Source organism: Equus przewalskii, unplaced genomic scaffold (genome assembly GCF_037783145.1).
Source record: "Equus przewalskii isolate Varuska unplaced genomic scaffold, EquPr2 contig_6335, whole genome shotgun sequence".
NCBI classification, from domain to species: domain Eukaryota; kingdom Metazoa; phylum Chordata; class Mammalia; order Perissodactyla; family Equidae; genus Equus; species Equus przewalskii.
In genome coordinates, this window is record NW_027227860.1 from 87,621 (window position 1) to 108,298 (window position 20,678).

General features: G+C 37.3%; 2 protein-coding genes across 2 annotated transcripts; one reads left to right on the plus strand and one right to left on the minus strand.

The window, feature by feature from the left end:
- Positions 1-1,314: 1,314 nt before the first annotated feature.
- On the minus strand, positions 1,315-9,840 carry LOC139081340 (olfactory receptor 52E8-like). Its single transcript, XM_070606833.1, has 2 exons — positions 9,831-9,840; positions 1,315-2,240 (listed from the first exon to the last, which is right to left on the minus strand). Exons 1-2 carry the CDS (start codon positions 9,838-9,840, stop codon positions 1,315-1,317), a joined length of 936 nt encoding a protein of 311 aa, XP_070462934.1.
- Positions 9,841-17,490: 7,650 nt separating this feature from the next.
- LOC139081333 (olfactory receptor 52E4) lies at positions 17,491-18,432 on the plus strand. Its single transcript, XM_070606822.1, has one exon. It carries the CDS (start codon positions 17,497-17,499, stop codon positions 18,430-18,432), a length of 936 nt encoding a protein of 311 aa, XP_070462923.1. The 5' UTR covers positions 17,491-17,496.
- Positions 18,433-20,678: the final 2,246 nt, after the last annotated feature.

A 20,678-nucleotide genomic window follows, 5' to 3' on the forward strand; every position in this document is an offset into this window, starting at 1 on the left:
TTTGTGAAATAATTATTAAAATTTTATCTTCATCTTTTTAAACTGGGTTGTTTGTCTTTTTATTATTGACCTTGTAGAAGTTCTTCACAGAGTCTGCATACAAATCCATTATCTGATATATGGGTTGCAAGTATTTTCTATCAGTTCTGGGGCTTGCATTTTTCATTTTCTCAGCAGTATATTTTGAAAAGAAATACATATTTTTTTATTTTGATAAAGTCTATAAAGTCAGAGTAGGGACTTTTGGAGGCCAGGTGATCAATGAAGTTTCAGCTCAAGTCCATCTCACAGGGGCGTAGTGGGTCCCTGAAATCATCCTGTGGTTATTTCCTCAGTTCCAGAATGAATAATTGGAATAGATATATTCAGCAAATGGCCAAACTCGTTCTTGCTCCAGGAAGGTCAGTCTTTTGTTCTATTCAGACCTTCAACTGATTGGATGAGGCCCACTCATATTATGGAGGTCCCAGAATTTTCTATGCAACCAGTTAGCTTTAAAGACCCTCAGTTAACTTGCTCCTTGGCTTGGGTGAAGCAGAGGTGTCTTTGTACATTTTTTGATGGTTAACAACAATGATGAAGTTCATCCTATGCAACTGAGAAAAGGTCTCAGAAGTTGTGACTGAAATTTTTTTATCTCTCTATGCCTGCTGCATCTATTTCTTCCTTCTGCTGTGCTTTACTTTGACCTTACTTAAAGCCTGTGAAGTGTCCTGGGTCCTTTCAGACATTTGAATCTATGTAGTTGCTGCAGTTGCTATTTCAAAATTTACAAAAATGGAGTACAAAATGATGCCTGTAGTGTCTTTGATTATTTTCTTTCCTGTGGTTACATGATTAAGGAGGCCAACTCTGCCATGGAAGAAATAAGATGTGTGTTTGATTTCTTTGACTAGTACTCCTGGAGTTCACATCCTGCAGCATTGTGTAGTCAGTCCCATTACAGCTGTGATAGTCCCGGGCACCATAACTATTCTCTGCTGTAATCAATGAATTCTGTATGAACAGACTATTTAACAGTATTTGAGTTGCATTAAGACTTTATCCTCAAATCCTGATTTTAATATTTGTTATAGAAATAAATGACGCCTATTTATTTAAAAATAAAATTTATATTTAGTTTAGGGACAAAAATTTCATTATGTAAACTTATCTCTAATTTGATACGGCACATTAGTGGGGAAACATTGTGTTTAACATCATATTCTGTAAGGTATTTATTCTACAAAAGCTTAAGGATACTTTCCTTTGTAAGGATGGAAAGGAGAAAGATTTCAAGATTATTTCCAAATCAAGTGCTCAAAAGAGTCAAACTTACTTAAAAAGGAAAATCGTTACCACTCGATCTCGGATCTGCTTGGTTCTCACCCCATAAATAATGGGGTTAAGAGCAGGGGGGATGATCACATATAAATTAACCAGGAGGATGTGGATGTAACGTGGAATATCGTGGCCAAATCGATGTGTCATAAAGGAGAAAAACGCTGGAGTGAAGAAAGCTAAGATGACACACACATGGGAACCACAGGTATTAAGAGCTTTGAGTCTGGCCTCCCAGGATGGAAGTCTGAAGACAGCATGCAGAATCTTCACATAGGAGAAAGCAATCAAAATAACATCCAGAAGTATCATAGAGATAAGGATTAATCCAAATAACATATTGACCTTTATGCTGACACAGGCCAGGCGGGCAATGCCCATGTGCTCACAGTAGGTATGAGGTATAATATTATGTCCACAGAATGAAAGCCTTAGAAGGAGAAATACAAGTGGGAAAACCAAAACAAAATTTTTCAATATTCCTACCCCAGCAATAATACAAATAGTTCTGTTGGTGAGAATTGTGTTGTATTGAAAAGGGTGGCAAATGGCAATGTAACGATCAAAAGCCATGGCTACAAGCATGAATGTTTCATAACCTGTAAACAGGTGTATGAAGAACATTTGAGCTAAGCAACCCCCAAAGTCAATCTCACTGAGACCAAACCAGAAGATGCTCAGCATTTTGGGAATGGTGGCCGTGGACAAGCCCAGGTCAGTGAGAGCCAACATGGCCAATAAGCAGAACATGGGCTGGTGAAGACTGTGCTCAGTCTGGATCACAAAAAGGATGATGACATTCCCCAGAAGGGCAATTAGATACACTGTAGCAAATGGGAAGCCAAGCCAGAGCTGCATATTTTCCAATCCTGGGATTCCCAACAGCAGGAAGGATGAGGGATGAATACATGAGATATTGGCTGGAGACCTGCTGGCAAGGGCTTCTGATGGTCACACTCCACTCAACTGAAGAAATATTTAGTTCTGTAAAAGCTTCCCAATACCTCACCAATACTGTTCATACTGAATAGGAATGAAAAAGACGTAATTAATACATTTTTTCTGGAAATACAGAAGAAGGGGGGCTGGCCCAGTTGCACAGTGGTTAAGTTCTCATGTTCTGCTTCAGTGGCCGGGTGTTCGCCAGTTCAGATCCTCCCACTTAGCAAGCCATGCTGTGGCAGGTGTCCCACATATAAAGTAGAGGAAGATGGGCACGGACGTTAGCTCAGAGCCAGTCTTCCTCAGCAAAAAGGGGAGGATTGATGGCAGATGTTAGCTCAGGGCTAATCTTCCTCAAAAAAAATAAAATAAAACAAATTAAAAACAAATACAGAAGAAAGACCATGTTTTCCCTCGACTTCTCTTCCTGTCATTTACTTTTATTGACATATATGGCAAATGAAGAAGAAAATTCCTTAGGAAATGAATAGATATTTGGACATTTGACGAGATAATCTAAATTAATTTTGGTGAGAATGTAGACAAAGCCAGTTGATATAAGATTCTATATAAAGTCTAACTTTTTGAAATACTTAATAATACATTGGGCAAAGATACACATATTAATATCCCACTGATAAATTATTAAAACCTGTAAGCATTGACAATATTGTAGATTTCAAAAGCATCCTTTAAGATTATTTGTTTAACTAGAAATATGAGTCCCTTATATGCCTCTGGTCATTTCTGCTTATAACCAATGGATCTTATTCCCGCTATTTAAAATGGCCTATCTTTCTTCTCAACATGCTTATAAATAACTTTCATCAAAATCTAAGTGTATTTTTTGCTGCTTCTAAATTTGTTTTGTTACTTTTTACTCTAGTCATCAATCAGTGAAGACATAAACTTTGTTTTTTTGAAAAAAAGACCTTGCCTTATGAGGCCACTGATTTCACAAAATTTGAGGCAACATAATTAATCTTAGATATACAACCACCAGTTTTTAGAGAGATTGACTCAAGCTTAAAGCACTAACTGAATACTTTAGGCTTCCCATTTATTTCCCCTATTCCTTGGAGCAGACAATTTGGGCTGACTTCATTTCTAAATAACGCATTTCATTTCCAACTCTGTTACTAAATGGGTATTCACGGATATCATCATCATCATCATCATCATCATCATCATCATCATCATTATTGTATTGTTATTAGAAGGAAGAGAACAATTATAAAAGTAATAGTATTAAGCATTTAACATCATTTATTTTGATTCCAAAAGGAAATTTCAGACAAATTATGTCACTTGCTACTCACATCATCCACACAGGGAAAATAGGTCAGATTCTGGCTCCTGAATAAGTGGATTTCTTTTATGTCTGTATCACAGGTGCAGTCTCCATTCTGAAAACAAAGCTGCTTTGTTACAGCCAACCAGCTCTCTGACCTCCTGGTATTCATAGTGTTCTGCCCAAATGTATTTATTCAATGGACTTTCATTAAGTCTCAGGCATTTAGCGCTTTATTCAGTTTCTTAAGGTACATTGCCCATCACGATCAATACCCTCAGTTTCTCCCAAATTTTCTCTTCTTCATTCTCTACTACCTCTTGCATATTTGACTAACATAACTGGTATAAATTACATTTCTAAAGAAGAGAGAACCAAAGATGACTGTGTTCTTAATTGTAATTCATAAAGAATAGCCCTTGAAGACGATGAAATAGTATTAGTGATGGAAGACATGACCTCTTCCTAGAAGCCAAGGAAGTTAGGATGTTGTACAATACACTATGCACTTGAGATTTTAGTAAATCCATGTAGAAGATTTTAAGAATATAAGATAGAAAAGAAAGAAAGACGAAAGTTGTAATATGGAAATGTACCCCTGGAGAGATCCCCATGACAGACGCTAGGAAAAGAGAAGAGGAAACAGCATCATCCTCCCATTAGTCCTCCATATCTGCACCCAAGTTACTCATTCTCAGAAAGGCCTTTATTGAACTCTGTATGCTGGCTTATAATGTTCACTCCTAGGACCCTCTTCTTCTATTACGTATCTCTCTGTATGTTTATTTAATCAATGTCTGAGTTTCCACGTAATTGTAAGATTCGTGCAGTATTGTAGAGGGGACCTGGGAATGGTTTTGTTCATCATTGTTTCTGTAGCACAACATTTGGCAGTTAGCTGCCATTCAAAATAGTTGTTAATGAATGACTGTATAATCAGGTACTTACTAATTTTAAGTCCTGGTGAAAAGGCTTCATGTTAGAAGGTTAGGAACAGAAATCTCATAGCATATCTGGCAGTTAAGGATGGAGAAATGAGAAGGAAAACCATAATCCTCACAAGATATAAAGAAGATAACTCTGATCAGAGGCTTTCCTGATAATGGGGGCTATCAATGGGCCTGTGATGTAATAAAAGGAGAATACCAGACAGACATCCCAGGGAGAGTTTAGTAAAACCAGGTGATCATGACAGTCAGAAATGGGAAGTAAAATATGATTGATAGATTTATTCATGTATAACTTATTCTTCTCCTGGAAACTCCTGACAATTGTTCAGCTCTATGACATCAATGAAACATCAATAAAATAGTTGCATAGTGGTGCATTTTCCAAAATATGCATTATTCAGTCTTTTACAGTGCCAACTTATTTTCAGCATAAAATCATTCTTTACTCTGTATAACAGAATTGTACAAAAGGCAAACAGATGATACCAGAGACTTGTGAAATCTGTAACCAAAGCCTGTAGACTTGCTAGACTTGTAAGGGAATTCAGGAAGCCTCCCTGTAGGAGAGAAATAGACAAGGAGAGAAAATAGGAGACAAATAACTGAAAAACAGTTTCAGTTTCATTCTGCACGACTCTGTCTAGGAGATGCTTGCTCCCTGTATCTAGGTGATCTTTATCACTGCACAGAATAACAACAGATCAAGAACTGTGTTAAGACCAGAAACATGTTCCATCAGGCATTTTGCAGGGCTGGGTAAAGGAAGACTTCTCCCTGAGATCAAAATTGTTCCTCTGCATGACACTGAGCAGGCCTAGTTCAGAAGCAACTGTATATGCCAGATACGCATCAACTCAAATAAGATCTACCCTCCAACCCCATACCAAATAGACAGAGAGTTGGATAGCTAAACAAATAAATATATGTTCATGATGTGTGAGAGAGAAAGAGGATCATCTGACTTTTTCCAAACTAGACCTTCTTTAGAAAAATAGTAAAAGATCGGTGGACTGGAAGAGTCAGTGGGTAATAAGTGAGTGAATTCTTCCAATATCTAGGTTTATAAGAAAGGAAGATAGATGTCATTTAAAAAACTCACTATTATTTTTCAATTGTTGTCTGTTTTTACCAACAGATTATACATTTAATGTTAAAATTGCTTGATGATATGGAATACTAAAGCAAAGTGAATATGTATGTAAACATGTAGTCATATATCCACAAATCATAATAATAAAAATTCATTCAATGCTTTTAGGAAGATATATACGGTTTCAAATCTGAAGGTATAAATATTGCTGCTCTTAGCCATTAGTGACAGAAATAAAAATAAAAAATATTGATTTGATTAGGAAAAAGTTTGAGAATGCCATTTTTTTGGATATTAAATACAAAAACCATTCTGAAATAACCAGAGATGTGATAAAATTCAGTAAAATTAGGTTAAAAGAGAGAGAGTTAGAAATGTGAGGGAGGGAAAGCGAGAGAAAGAGAGGAGGGAAGACAGAAGAGAGAAGACAGAAGAGGAGGAGAGAGAAATTCAACAATACCTCAACAAAATAAGTTGGTTGTTTGTTTACTTTCTTTATTTTTATTTTCTTATCATTAAAAATAGATACACTTCTAAAAAATGAGATAACTCTAAAATATGCAGAATTACCTGAAATCCCACAAATTAGAAATAAGAATGTTGAATATTTGGGTTTATCACCTCCAAATTAATATTTGTATCATATATAAAGACAATGAGGGGATTAAATCAATAAACCCAAATTCAAATCTTCCCAATCTATATGTTCCAATACATATGGTAGCCAAGGCTGTACCCAACTCACCAGGCTCAGATATAGCCAATACTGAAATAATCCACCATCCAGAGTAATCACAGCTCCAAATGTCTCAGCATCATAACTGTAGTTCAAGGAGGAAAGTTTATATTGAGACTGAAAATCCTCTCCCTGACCAGGAGTACCTGCTCTTCTGGGGCTCCATGGGAGAAGAGCATGAAAGACAATGAATTCAAAAGTCCTCACCACAGATTTATGGGCATAAAAAGCACATGGCAAAGGAATCCTTTGGGACTTTCAAGTTTTTCCCCTTAGATTCCCAACTTGCAAGTATTTCTCATTCTCTAAAAACCCACCATTTCTAATTATCCTCTTGCCATCAGTCCCACAAGTACAATATCTGAGTCAACAAGCAATTTCTCCATCTTGTTACCCAGGACCATTCAATTCTCTAATGATTGTGCCTTTTTTTTAAGAAAATATCATTTACTACTCCAGAAGTCAGGCAAGCTATTGAGCACTTATTTAAGATTAGGTATGTGCTGAGATATGTTTTCATTTGTAAATCTTTCCCCCAAGAAACTGATGTTCTGGTTGCATAGATAGTACTAACCACTTATAAATATGTAAATAACTGTTTTAAGTTACATGGCGCTAACTTTAGGACTACAGAAATTCAGATAATCATAAGACTTCTAGGCTTTCTAATTCAATCTCCTTTAGAAAGGAGTTGGAGGGTGGCACAAACTTCAAAGTAAAATAGAAACATATTATTTGAGGAAATGACAGAAAGATTATATACTGTGTCTTGAATCATGGGAGAGTGGTTTTCATCTGAGAAAGAAAAAAGTAGCTCTATCAGCCGACCTGGCACTGACATCTTGACCATGATAATGCCCACTTAACATGAACAAGTTCACAAAATACAAACATCAGACAAGGTCACTTTCTGTCAGTGATGATGGAGTGAAATAAAAACAATACACTTTCAAATTAATGTCTCAGCAGATACAAAAACAAACATACTGTCCTTCTACCCCAAAAAGTTGTCCTTATTCTGGCTAACAAGAGCGACTATGGCTATTTTATCAAATCTAGCTTTAGCCTCCATTCCATTCCTCTCACCTTCTATGTAAAAATTATTAAGATACAGAGGTTTACTAAAAATTAAAAATAGAACTACTGAACAATCCAGCAATCCCACGTCTCAGTACATATTCAAAGGAAATGAAAATAGAGATATCTGTACTCCCATGTTTATTGCAGCATTATTCATGAGAGCCAAGATATGGAAACAACCTAACTATCAGAAAGAAGAATTATCAAGTGATTTTTTATAGCACTCATCCAGAACATGTGAGAATTCTGAGTGTACTTATACTTAACAAAAAAATTGAAGCAAATGGGAGAAATTCATTGCTACACAATTTATTTGAGAAAAATTAATCATACAGAAAATGCGAAAGTGATTGACTGTGATGTGTGCAATTGTGCAGAAAGCTTTGACTCAAATTTAGGAATACTTGTGATGAACAGAAACTAAACTTTTGGTGGTGAATGCAATGCAATCTATACAGAAGTTGAAATATAATGATGTACACATGAAATTTGTATGTTATAAATCAATGTGACTAAATAAAATAAAACCAAAAGATTTAGGAAGACTTTGCTGTTGGGGGATGTCTGAGTTGAGAGGCACCCATAAAAAAATATGAGGGTAATTACAACCTACTTGCTGACTGTGCCCATTTGAAACCTATGAAGAATAGCAAAAGTGAGAGATAATTTAATAATTTGGGAAATTTTCTCAAGAAGTATATATACTATGTATATGCCTTTATGTTTGTGTGTGGGTTTATGTGTAGGGGGTTGTGTAAAGTTGGACTCCATTGACCTGGGGAGGAGACAGCTGAGGTTCCCAAGGTTGTAATATGAAACTATCAGAAATAGTTTCCTGTCATTCATTTGTGGAGAATATACAAAGTAAGTGGAGAGATACTCTTCACAATGTGTTCCATCAACTATTTAAGAGATCATCCATGTACAAGTGTCAATAGGCAATTTGAATACAAGTTTGAATAAAACTATGTTCATAGCAGCATTATACAGGATAGCCAAGTCTTGGAAGCAACCTAAGTGCCCATCAAGGGACAAATGGATAAAGAAGATGTGGTATTTATACATTATGGAATGCTACTCAGCCATAAGAAATGATGAAATCCAGCCAATTGTGACAACATGGATGGATCTTGAGGATATTACGCTGAGTGAAATAAGTCAGAGGGAGAAAATCCAATACTGTACAATGTCACTTATAAGTAGAAGATAAAAGAAACAAGAAACAAACATGGAACATTGGACCTTGGATTGGTGGTTACCATAGGGGAAGAGGGGAGGGCAAAAGGGTTGATTAGGCTCACACATGTGGGGATGGACTATAATTAGTTTTTGGGTGGTGAACATAATGTAATCTACACAGAATTCGAAATATGATGCACATCGGAAAGCTATATAATGTTATACTCAAATGCTACTGCAATTAAAAAAATTTAAAAAAAAACTAGTCACATACACTCAAGGATACCACTGAGTAGTAAGGAAGATAAAATACCAAAGATTAAGTTTTAAATTTGTTTTACAAGTGCCATGTTAGAAGTATGCACAGAATGTTTTAGGGATAAAGGTGACTCAAGAAAAATTCCTTGAGTCACAGAATTTTTTTGCGACTCAGCAGAACAATTATTTAGCTAAAGAAAGAAATACATTTCACTCCAGATGGACAGAAGAGCAAGGGCAAAGTGAAAATAAAAGCACAGTGGTCAGTCAGGACACAAAAAAGGAATCTGTCATCCTCTCAATGACCGTATCCAAAACATCAGTAGATTGATGACAAGACTCTTGTCTGATGTCTGGATCACTCTTAGGTGCTCCACAGAGCAGAAAGTGAAAAAAACAAAATATGACTTTATACCAAGAAAATCACCTTATCCCACTTATTTCACTGGATTTTCTAGGAGGGCTTGAAAATTGGTGCTTCCCTCCTCTTTGAGAATATCTCATTTTTAGTCCATAAATATTGATCAAAGAAACCAATCCTTAATCATCCTATAATGTATGCGGTCCTATTATTCCAACACATAGTCATATATCTTCCAATCTCTGCTGGGTTCAGAAATAAGAATAAGTCCCAGCCCCTCCTTTGACCTCCTAACCCTAAGGTACTACATGGGATTATATACACATATCCAGCAGCCTTTTCCTTGATGTGGCATCTTCTTACTCTACCCTATCCAACCATACTCCAGCACACCCAAAATACCTACATACCTATATCCTGGAACTGATGAGCATAAGGAGAAGAGATAATGTACACCTTTTTCTCATTCTTGCCTAATCTTGCAGTTTCATGGCCATCATGCTATCACGCAACTTCATTTCCTTTCTCAGATACCTCATCACCATAGTGCTAGATCCTATTTTCACAAAAATCTTTCCCTCGGGGCCATGCTTCATGATTCATTTATTCATGAATTCATGAACTCAAAAGCATTTATTGATAACCTTTATTGTACCTGACATAGCTCTAGAAAATAGAGAAAGCTAATCCTTGCCATCTTGTTATTCACATTTGCGCACCTATACACAGGGTCAGAAACAATGGGTAAATTGATACAGGATATATTCGTGCATCTCCTTCCACATCAGCTTTCACTATTTAGTTTTGCACGTGAGATTTTGCATGGTCATAGATATAAGTACATGTAGATAGAAGTGCAGTCTCAGGAGGTTTTGAGTATGAGTGTGCATTCTCTCTTCATCTTGTTTTCATTACTTTTACTTTTCCTCTAGCTCTCTGTACTGTCTCGGCATAAGCTTTTTCCCTATCCCTTTTGTTATTTTTCACAGTCCAAGCATAATGTGACTTACCTTCATCTCTAAATCTCTAAGAAACATCCCTTGGCATATTGTGGGGGCATGCCATTTATTATGCTGAGTAGAAGGTATTTATACTTTTCTTATAACCCCAACTCCCCTCAGATGAGGACTAATAGTGTCTTGGAGATCCATTTCCAGAGAACTGTTCTTCTTTGATGTGTCTAAGAGCTCCCAGGAAGTTCTTTCTCACAGGGTGCATCTTTATATGAACTAACTTAAATCTGACTCACTGTGAATAGCTTTTTTCCCCAGGCTGTTAGTTAAAAATCAATAGACGGCCAGTCCCAGTGGCCTAGTGGTTAATTTTGTCTTGCTCCACTCCTGAAGCCTAGGTTCAGTTCCTGGGCATGGACCAACATTGCTCCTCTATCAGGGGCCATGCTGTGGTGGTGGCTCACACACAAAAATGAGCAAGACTTGCCACAGATGTTATCTCAAGGAAAATGCCTTTGTGGGAGCTTTTGACTCTAAGTAGGAGGTTGTAAAACCAGGTAGAGCCCATGAATCGGAGGGCTGCTTTGAGAAGGCCAGCCCACACACCAGTGGCAGGCCTGCTGACCATGGTCCTGGTTGTATACTGGAAGCAGCCCTGTCCCCTGTGAACTCAACTCCAGTCCCACTTTTGTGTGGTCCTGGCACTATCCACTTCTTCTAAATGATCCAGGAAGAGCCATGCCTGTCTGTGACTCCTTTAATAGGCACACCAATATCAGACCTGATTATGATCCCTGAAGCAGTCCCATGACCTGATTTCAGTTCCACTCTATCACAGACCGGAGACAGTTTTGCACAAATAGAGACCAACCTAGTGATCCAATTGGAGCACACTCAGGGAGTGGAAGCCACACCCATCTGCAACTCTAGTAACAGATCTGCCAAGTGTGGACCTGACTGCAGACCAGGTAAGAGCCAATAGTGCCGACTCTTCTCAACCATGATCTCAGAGTTAGCCCCATCAGTCTGGGAACCCTACATTAGAAGGACTTCACCTGCCAAAACCAATAAAAAATTGGAAGGGGTGTCTATTCTTTCAGATGCACATACCAACTCAAGGCTATATGGATCACAAAGAATCAGACAAACATGACACCAACAAAGGTAACTAATAAAGTTCCAGTAACTGATCCTAAAGAAATGGAGATCCATGAACTATTTGACAAAGAATTCAAAATAATCATCTTAAAGAAGCTCAATGCAATACAAGAGAAAACAGATACACAACAAAGCGTAATCAGGAAAACAATACATGAGCAAAACAAGTCTAACAAAGGAATAGATACTATAAAAATCAACCAAATAGAAATCTTTGAGCTAAGAATATACTCACTGAATTGAAAAATTCAATAGGTACAAATAAAATTTGTCTATATATACAATGGAATATTATTCAGCCTTAAAAATAAGGAAATCCTGTCGTTGCAACTACATGGATGAACCTGAGGACATTATGCTAAATGGAATAAGCTAGTCATATAAAGACAAAGAATGCATGATCTCAGTTTTATGCGAAGTCTTAAAATAAAAAGCCAAACTCAGAAACAGAGAGTAGAATGGTGGCAGCCAGAGGCTGGGGCATGAGGGTAAAAAGGGAGATAAAAAAATAAAAAGTTAATGGTAGTTGCTAGGCTACGGGGGGAGAGGATAATGGGGAATTATTGTTTAATGGGTACAGAGTTTCAGTTTTTGCACAATGAAAAAGTTCTGGAGATGGATGGTGGTAATGGTTGCACACCAATATGAATATACTGTATACTACTGAAATGTACACTTAAAAATGGTTAGGATAGTAAATTTTATGTTATGTGTATTCTACCACAATAAAAAAATGAGGGAACACTAAACCAATGCAATAAAAAGAAAAAATATGTTGTCGGCCCCATGGCTGAGTGTTTAAAGTTCCGTGCACTATGCTTTGGTGGCCTGGGTTTGTGGGTTCAGATCCTGGGTGGGGATCTGCTCCACTCTTCAGCCATGCTGTCAAGGCGTGCTACGTGCAAAGTGGAGGAGGGTTGGCACAGATGTTAGCTCAGTGCTAATCTTCCTTAAGCAAAAAAAAAAAAAAAAGGGAGATTGGCAACAGACATTAGGTCAGGGCGAATCTTATTCCCCTCTAAAGAAAAAATGAAATCTGTATGTTATAATAGCAGTACATACTGACATGCAAATACAGGAGCCACAGAGATCATATCTGGATGGTTCATACCGATGACCGTCATGGAGGACACAGTAATTGAGTAAGAGCTGAAGGAAAGTAGAAAGGAGCATTAGTTATTTCATAAGTAGAACTTTTGATCACCAAAGACAGTGTAATGTTTTGAAGAGTCATGAAGTAAAATTAGTTTAAAATGTTGACTGGGTATTGACAGAAGGACTTTGACATCAATGATGTTTGTACTTCATTATATAAAGCCTATAACATACAATGGAAAAATGCAGGTCATTGGAAGGAATTTTAAGAAGAGACAGGATTGTATCAGGCTTGATTTGGGAAGATAAATGTGAAAAACTGGCGAAGATGGACACCACAAGGGAGTGACTGGAGACTAAGGAGTAAGCTTCTCATTAATCAAAAAGAGAAGTAACAAAAACAAGAACATATTCGATCTAACCACAATCTCTTTTGGACCACAGAAACATTATCTTCTGTATCATAACAACTCAAAATTGTCTGAACTTAGAAGATAAAAACTAAAAAATAGATGTCTAATGTAGTCAATTGTCCCTCAGTCTTTTTCTATCTGTACTCAGGAAAACTACGACCTATCACATATCCAGGTACTATCAGGTCTACTCTATCATCATCCAGGAAGGGGGACTCTAAGAAAACTTTAGACCTTGAGCTCTAGCTAGATTCTGTTTTCTCAGGAGAATGTGGAGTTTTCTTCACCTGCCAAAGGAGCTAAACACATAGAATCCCCTTCCAAAGTCTTTACCTGTTTACCTTTACTTATAGACTGGGAAGGGAAATCTCGCTGGGTTGTAAGAAAGTTGCTACTATTTTCTACAGGTATGAACACTTTGCAAACACAGTTGCTGCCTATTCTCTATTTGAGGAGTCTAATGTGTCTATTTCAGAGGTCTTCATCTTTTGAAACTACAGCTGTGACAACACCAAACTACATCAGGATTCACACATTTATATTAAACAAAGAGGAAGAGCTGCTAAGGACAGTTTCCTAAGAAGTCACACTTTGAAGACTGAATGGTGTAAAAATACTTTCATGGCGTCTGAAGTGGACAAAGACGATATATCATCCCACATACAGATTCCTCTCCTTTCAGGATGCTTCCCATCCTAACAACTCATGAGACCTTCCCTCACCTGAGCTAAGGAGTTATAGCTGTTATCTTGATGTTTCTCTGCAGATGCAGCAGGGAAGAACAGAGAGTTAGATGGAGTTAATGAGTCATGAGCCCATGTTTATGCCCAGAGGACTCTGAAGGCTAAGCTCAGGGATTCTGGGACATACCTAGACTTAGGGATGCTCTCACTCACTATAAATATTGTCTTCATGTGACAGGACGGACTTCAGACCTGGAGGTTTGAAGGGGCTTCAGTCACTATTCTTAAGCCCCTCAGCTTATGCTGTGATATTGCTCCAAGTGAGGGATAGAAAAGGAAATATTAGAGAGGTAAGGATACTTGGACAAGAGAGATGAAATACATAGAGAGGAAGAGAGGAGGCAAATGAGGATAGAAGGGGACATAGCCTCCCTTTGCTGAGAAGTGATCCAAAGCACCATTCTGCATTCTCTTCACAAAAGAACACGACAGAGAACATGGGATTGGAACAGACATCAGGAGGTGAGCACAGTGATATCAGCAAGTAATAATGCAAAATGTTTCTCTGTCTCTCCCTCTCTCTTCCGCATTCCTCCTCCCCACACACACACACAGCTCGCATAGTACACTCCTCACTGCTAGAAAGCCACGAATACAGTCTTAAAGTAGAGCAACCATATCTACTGTCACCAAAGAATGAAGATTATTTGGGCAAACAAATTGTTGACAGGGAACCAGACACGGCAACTAGGCTTGCTCTGGCTCATCTAAGGCAGAAGGAGGCTATTGCAGGCCACTGTCATATGTGTGAAGTTGGAGGTAAAGGTGTGACTGATGTAAAAACCCAAATAAAGTGATGTAGGTACTATACATTTGGTATGTACTCTTATCTCATTTTTTTCTCCTGCATAATCCTAGTGAATTTAGAGGTCATCAATTCTACCTTGGCCCCCTGTGTACTTATTACCTTATGGAAAAATATCCAAGTCTTTTTTTACTGGAAGCCCAGTACCCTTGCTAGATCAGTCATATTCTGTGCCAACCTCGAGTCTTCTGCTTCACAACTCAGTCACGACAGGGCCTGAAAGAATTTACCCACCCCCATCAATTGTTTGATCATACCAAGCTGGAGAAATCTGTAAGAATGAAAGGAGAAGGTGGTTTACTTTCAAACTGAGCTTCATTGGTTGATGTATGCATCCACAGAATTCTAGAATTAAGTCTAAATGTGAGGCCCTGTGCTATTCATGGAGTTCAGAATATTCTGTCATCTCTCCCTCTGTGACTCCTTTATCTCACATTAGCGCCACCATGAGTTATTTATAAATAATAGACTCTCTTTAAAATAAAGTATTAATCTGTGCTAACAGGTGAGAATTTTAGCTGTTTAACATTAAAAGAAAAATAAAATTTGGGGAAGAACTAATAATGTAAATAACTACCATTTATTGAGTATACCCTATGAGCTAGTCCTTTACATGCATTGGTCTTATTTGTCCTTAAAACAAGTCACATTAGATAGAATGTATTAACCCAATTTTAAAGGACGAACTGACTAAGAAAGCAAAGATATTTTTCCAAGGTTATCCAGCAAGTAGATGGCATAGCAAGATTTCAAGTTATGTTTGAACAGCTTCAAAATGCATATAAATCATCTATAACATTCTAATATTAAAGTCAGTGAGAAAAAGAGACATCAGGGTAAAAGAAAAATCACTACTTCAACAAATTGAGTATTGGTGGGCACTAAGGGGAAAGATCTCTGATTATCATCAATTGAGCTTTTGAAATGGACTCGGGCTGGACTCTTCATCGATGTGCACATCTAAAAAAAGACGAACTTATCACCCTGATGTCCAAGAATGATCCTTGAGCTTATGGGCCCCACATTGTCTGCCACTGTTTGGGGCACACAGCTGCAGCAGAAAGAAGGCAAGCCCCTGACCTAAATAGTGAGAGGGAGGATGTCCTGTTGAATTTAAACTCTGCTGTTGGAAAAGAGTCTCCTTTGCCGCTACCCTGGAAACTTTCCCCTCAGCTAATAAAGTGCCATGTTGAGAAGCAGCTGCCCTAAAGATAGGGCTGACTGTGGATTGTAAATCTCATGATGTGTCATCCAAGCTATTTCCTCAGACTCTTCCAAGTTCCACAAACTCTGATTTCTCAGCCTGGTATCTTCCCCTCAACATTGGCAAATGTTGTGCTCTTTCTACACACAGACAATTTTCTCCCCAGCTTCTCTGGAATCAAGATGCTCTTTTTCTTCTTATATGAAAAAGGGGATTATTAACTCCATGGCCTGGGTATTTCTACTGAGCAAGAACTACCTGGCAAAATTACTGGACGACTGATAAATTAGGCCACATACAAATTAACCATAAACTCTTCTTCTCTCCTTTTACACACACATATACACACACACGAAGGCACATTTAATACAAATCCAAAATCCTGTTTCCCTTCAAAAACTAAATGGTGAACAATTGGAACCAAACATTCATATGTCAGTGTTAGGGATATTAAAATGAATACTTCTAGTTCTCTGCTCTCAGTTGAAGCTATTCTCTTGCTAGAGATAAGGTTGATACATAATTAAATACTAAACAATACAGATTATGTTAATTGTCACAGAACTGTATAATATCCTAAGGACACAGAGTTAGGAAAGTAATTTTATTACTTTTAAGTGATCAAGTAAGACTCGCTAACAACACTTTAGTTTCACTGTCACTTAAATTTGCTAGATATTTGATCTGTTCATACCTGAAGCTAGGCAAATTTTTAGGACATGGGTATGATTTTGCATATGTTTATTGGTGTTATAGTTAGTCAAGAAGATAATATGGCTGATAATCAAAAGGCAATTTATTGGAAGGACACGAAGATATCACAGAATAAACAGGAGTCTAGAGATATGAGATCAGAAACTAAGGCAATCTCATAGGATTAGGAAGCATCAAATATAGCAATCACCTCACAGTAGAAGCAGACTGGTCAGAGATCATAAATGGAGTTAGAATGGGGAAAATTCAAAGAGAGACCATCCAATTAACCTCCTTTACATCATGTTACTGTATTAGACTCATGAGGAAAATCCTTAGATTTTTATCATATCAAAACACAGACAGTAGCATAAATCAGCAGTTCTCATTTGGACTTAGAAATTTGGCATTTCTAAAAAGTTATTAAGGAACTGAAAGAGCTTTGGTCTGTGTGAATTATATACATCATATTTACCACATTATATACTAAAATAGAATTTTTAAATAAACTTCAAAATAACAATAAATTCATTATGATAAACATAAATTACATACTTTATTTTAAAGTACTGTAGTTTATGTAAAAAGAGTGATAAGAATGGTGTTATTTGACATTCAGAAATATCCTTAATTTCAGATTTAATAGAAGAGGTGGATTCTCATATTTATGTCTGCATTTTATCTATCTATCTACACCTCTTATATAGCCTCTGAAAAATTCCACTATCTACACATAAGAAAATGAGAGCGAAAAGAGCTAATAAAGTCTATAATTATGAAAATAATCTTGGCCTTTTGGACTCCCTAAAAGGGTCTTGGGAAATCCTGAGAGTACCCGTTGAGGAGCACTCAGTATGGTAATTACCAAAAAGTAATCAAGGGGCTATCTTGAAAAGGAATGGAGAGGAATGCCATAACGTGTAAGTATACACTACTCTATGAAATATTGTCAGTTCCTTCAAATATCTCATATATTACAAAAATAATGCTACAGACAATATTATCTATAATGAATCTCAGAACAATAAAGTATATTGAGAGGGTAGCTCAAATACCCTCTGGAAAGAAGAGAATCTCTAATGTTTGTAAACTAGTTGCTTCTGCCAATACCTTCAGTGTACCGATTAGAAGTCTTTCCATCTTTCCAGGATCTTGATAAGAAAAGATCTTAAAGAAAGTGAGATCCCTCCTCCTTAACAGGAATTGAATGACACTAGCTAGAAGAATGCCTGCTATCAATGACACCCAATTTCATCCCCCCTTCTTTCTCCTGCTAGGAATACCAGGACTGGAAACTGCACATATCTGGATTGCTTTCCCATTCTGTATTGTGTACCTTACTGCTCTTGTGGGGAACATCACTATTCTCTTTGTGATCAAGACTGAGCACAGTCTCCACCAGCCCATGTTCCACTTCTTGGCCATGTTGTCTATGATTGACCTGGGTCTGTCCACCTCCACCATCCCCAAAATGCTGGGCATCTTCTGGTTCAGACTTCAAGAGATCAGCTTTGGGGGCTGCCTTGCTCAGATGTTCTTTATCCATATGTTTACAGGTATGGAGACTGTTCTACTGGTAGCCATGGCTTATGACCGTTTTGTTGCCATCTGCAACCCTCTTCAGTACACCATGACCCTCACCAATAAAACCATCAGCATCCTAGCGTCTGTTGTTATTGGAAGAAATTTAATTCTTGTGACTCCTTTCGTGTTTCTCATTCTGAGGTTGCCCTTCTGTGGGCATCACATCATCCCTCACACGTACTGTGAGCACATGGGTCTTGCCCGGTTGGCCTGTGCACCCATCAAGGTCAACATTATCTATGGGCTCATGGTGATTTCCAGTATCATTGTGGATGTGCTCCTGATTGCATCTTCCTATGTGCTTATCCTTCAAGCTGTTTTTCGCCTTCCCTCTCAGGATGCCCGACTAAAGGCTCTCAATACCTGTGGTTCTCATGTCTGTGTCATGCTGTGCTTTTACACACCAGCATTTTTTTCTTTTATGACACATCGCTTTGGTCAGAACATTCCCCGCTACATCCACATTCTTTTGGCTAATCTATACGTGGTTGTCCCACCTGCCCTTAATCCAATTATCTGTGGAGTCAGGACCAAGCAGATCCGAGAGCGGGTTGTAAAAATATTTGTACAGAAATAATAGTTCTATAGAAAGAGTCAGAAGATATATCCACACACTACCCAAATTTAATCATCTGAGCTCTCTTTTAAATGTTTATTATATTAGATGGTAGTAGCCAGATGTTTCATTTTTATTCTAAGTCCTTTAGGGTTGACAGATAAAGCAAACCTACCTTTGCTGCCTACTCTCTTCACCCACCCCCATGCAACTGGACAAAGGGAAATGGCTAACTGAAAAGACCTCTTCTCCTTGGGAACGCTTTATGCATCACAGGTACTTTACACAATATAGAAATCAGTCTAGCTCATTGAATATTAGTGATGTTTATCTTTACCTTTATGTTATCCACCAGCACTTTGGAAATAGACATAACTCAGTTTATTTAAAAACATAAACTTTCATGAAATTTAACCCAGATACACTATCTTCTCAAATCTGTTCCAGTGTTGATCCACTCAGTTGGCTCATCGATCCATAACTCATAATATTTAGTCAGCGGCATGATATCACCATAGTCCAAAAAAACACTTGTAAAAATTCCAGATGCTTGGAGACCCTTGTATTTTCCAGGTTCCACGTTTGAAGAAAATTCTCAACAGTTTTCCAAAGTGATTTCACAATGTTATACTCCTACTTATAAGCATGAGAGATCTGATTGCCCCACATTCTCATCAACATTTGATCTTTTTGGTCTTTTGAATTTTGGCTCCTTAGTGAGTGACAGTCAGTATCTCATTGCAGTTTAATTTTCCTTTCCCTAATGACTCATAACATTGATCATACTTTCAGCACTTACTGGCCATTTCTAAATCATCTTTTGTGAAGTATGTTTTAGTCTTTTCCAACAAGTACAAAATTAGCTACTTTGAGATATATCTGTTCATAGCTCAAAAGCCTTTGAGAAATTGGAGTTCAAATGTAAAACTGCCTATGTCAAAAGTAAAACAATAAAGCCAGTAAAATTATATATATCTACGTACATCTGTTATATATCATATATTATATGTAGTAAAATTAACTTTAAATAAAGGAATCTCCAGAAAAGGTAAAGCTGCTTATTGGATATGTTAGTCAAAGTTTTGGAAAAAAATAGTGTGGCAAACTCAAGTCGGGCCCCTTAAACTATGGCAAACTGTAGGCACAGGTTGGAAAACCACAAGGGAGAATAGGAACAGTAAATGTGAGGGATATTTACAACTTCTTGTCCCAAAAAGAAGTGCTTCCTGGAATCTAGAGACACAGAGAGCAATGTGAAGAAACCTACCTGACAGGAGTTGGGATTTATTTTGAGGGACTCCTCTAGCCCATGATGACCTGCAGGTCACTGCAAGGAGAGAACAGGTGGAAACCAGAATAAATATTCTGATATATCTCCTCTTTTACCCTCCTGTTAGTGCTTTCTATTTTCTAAACCCAACCAGATACAAAAGACAAGGGAGGCTATCGATGCAGCACATACTTGCGAGTCCTCCAGGATACAGAGTATGCAGTGGTCCTGGAGAGGCAAAGAGGAGATTCCAACACATTGGCCCACATAGATGAAGAGTTAGAGAAAAATTCTGAACAAAAACTTGAAGCCCAGCATTTTTATATATTCTCCTCTCAATAACCATTCTACACTAATTTTTTCAGGATTATATCTGCAATATTAGATATTGTCTCTATTTTTGTTCTCAGAGTCCCATTAGAAGAGATTTGAATTTCTTTTTATCCTTTTAGACAGACCAAGAGTTATCCAAAATAATGTTGATTTTAAAAAAGCATGTGGACTAATACACTTTGAAGTCAAATCTGATATGTTTACCTTGAGGATTAAAATTTGAAAAAAGGAGAAATGAATTAATCATGTAATCACCATGTTTTACACCTGTAGTTCTACATATTTTCTATAACTTCAGAGTAATCTCTATCTAAGGCCCAAAGTGGGATTTTAAAAAGCTGATATTACAGAAATATTCTTTTACATGTTTTATAAAACTCTTGGGTATTGAAGAAAACATTGAGCTTTCTAAAGCTTTAGCTAGTATAGAAATTCAAAAACGTTGATAGGAAAATGCACAGCCAGATATGTCACATTTTGTAGAGAATATTGTAAATGATCAAAAAGAGTCGCCAACTTAGTATCCTTTACATTCTTTTATCACAAAAGAAATCAGGGCTCCCTGAAGAGAAGATGATTATTAACATTGGAGTTATATAAGTAAAACCATATGTAAACTACCTTGAAATTTGCAGATAATTAGTTAGCCTGTTAGCTCACATGG

Excerpts from the sequence above, each read along its gene's own strand:
- LOC139081333 (XM_070606822.1), top strand. The coding sequence starts at position 17,497 with ATGCCTGCTATCAATGACACCCAATTTCATCCCCCCTTCTTTCTCCTG.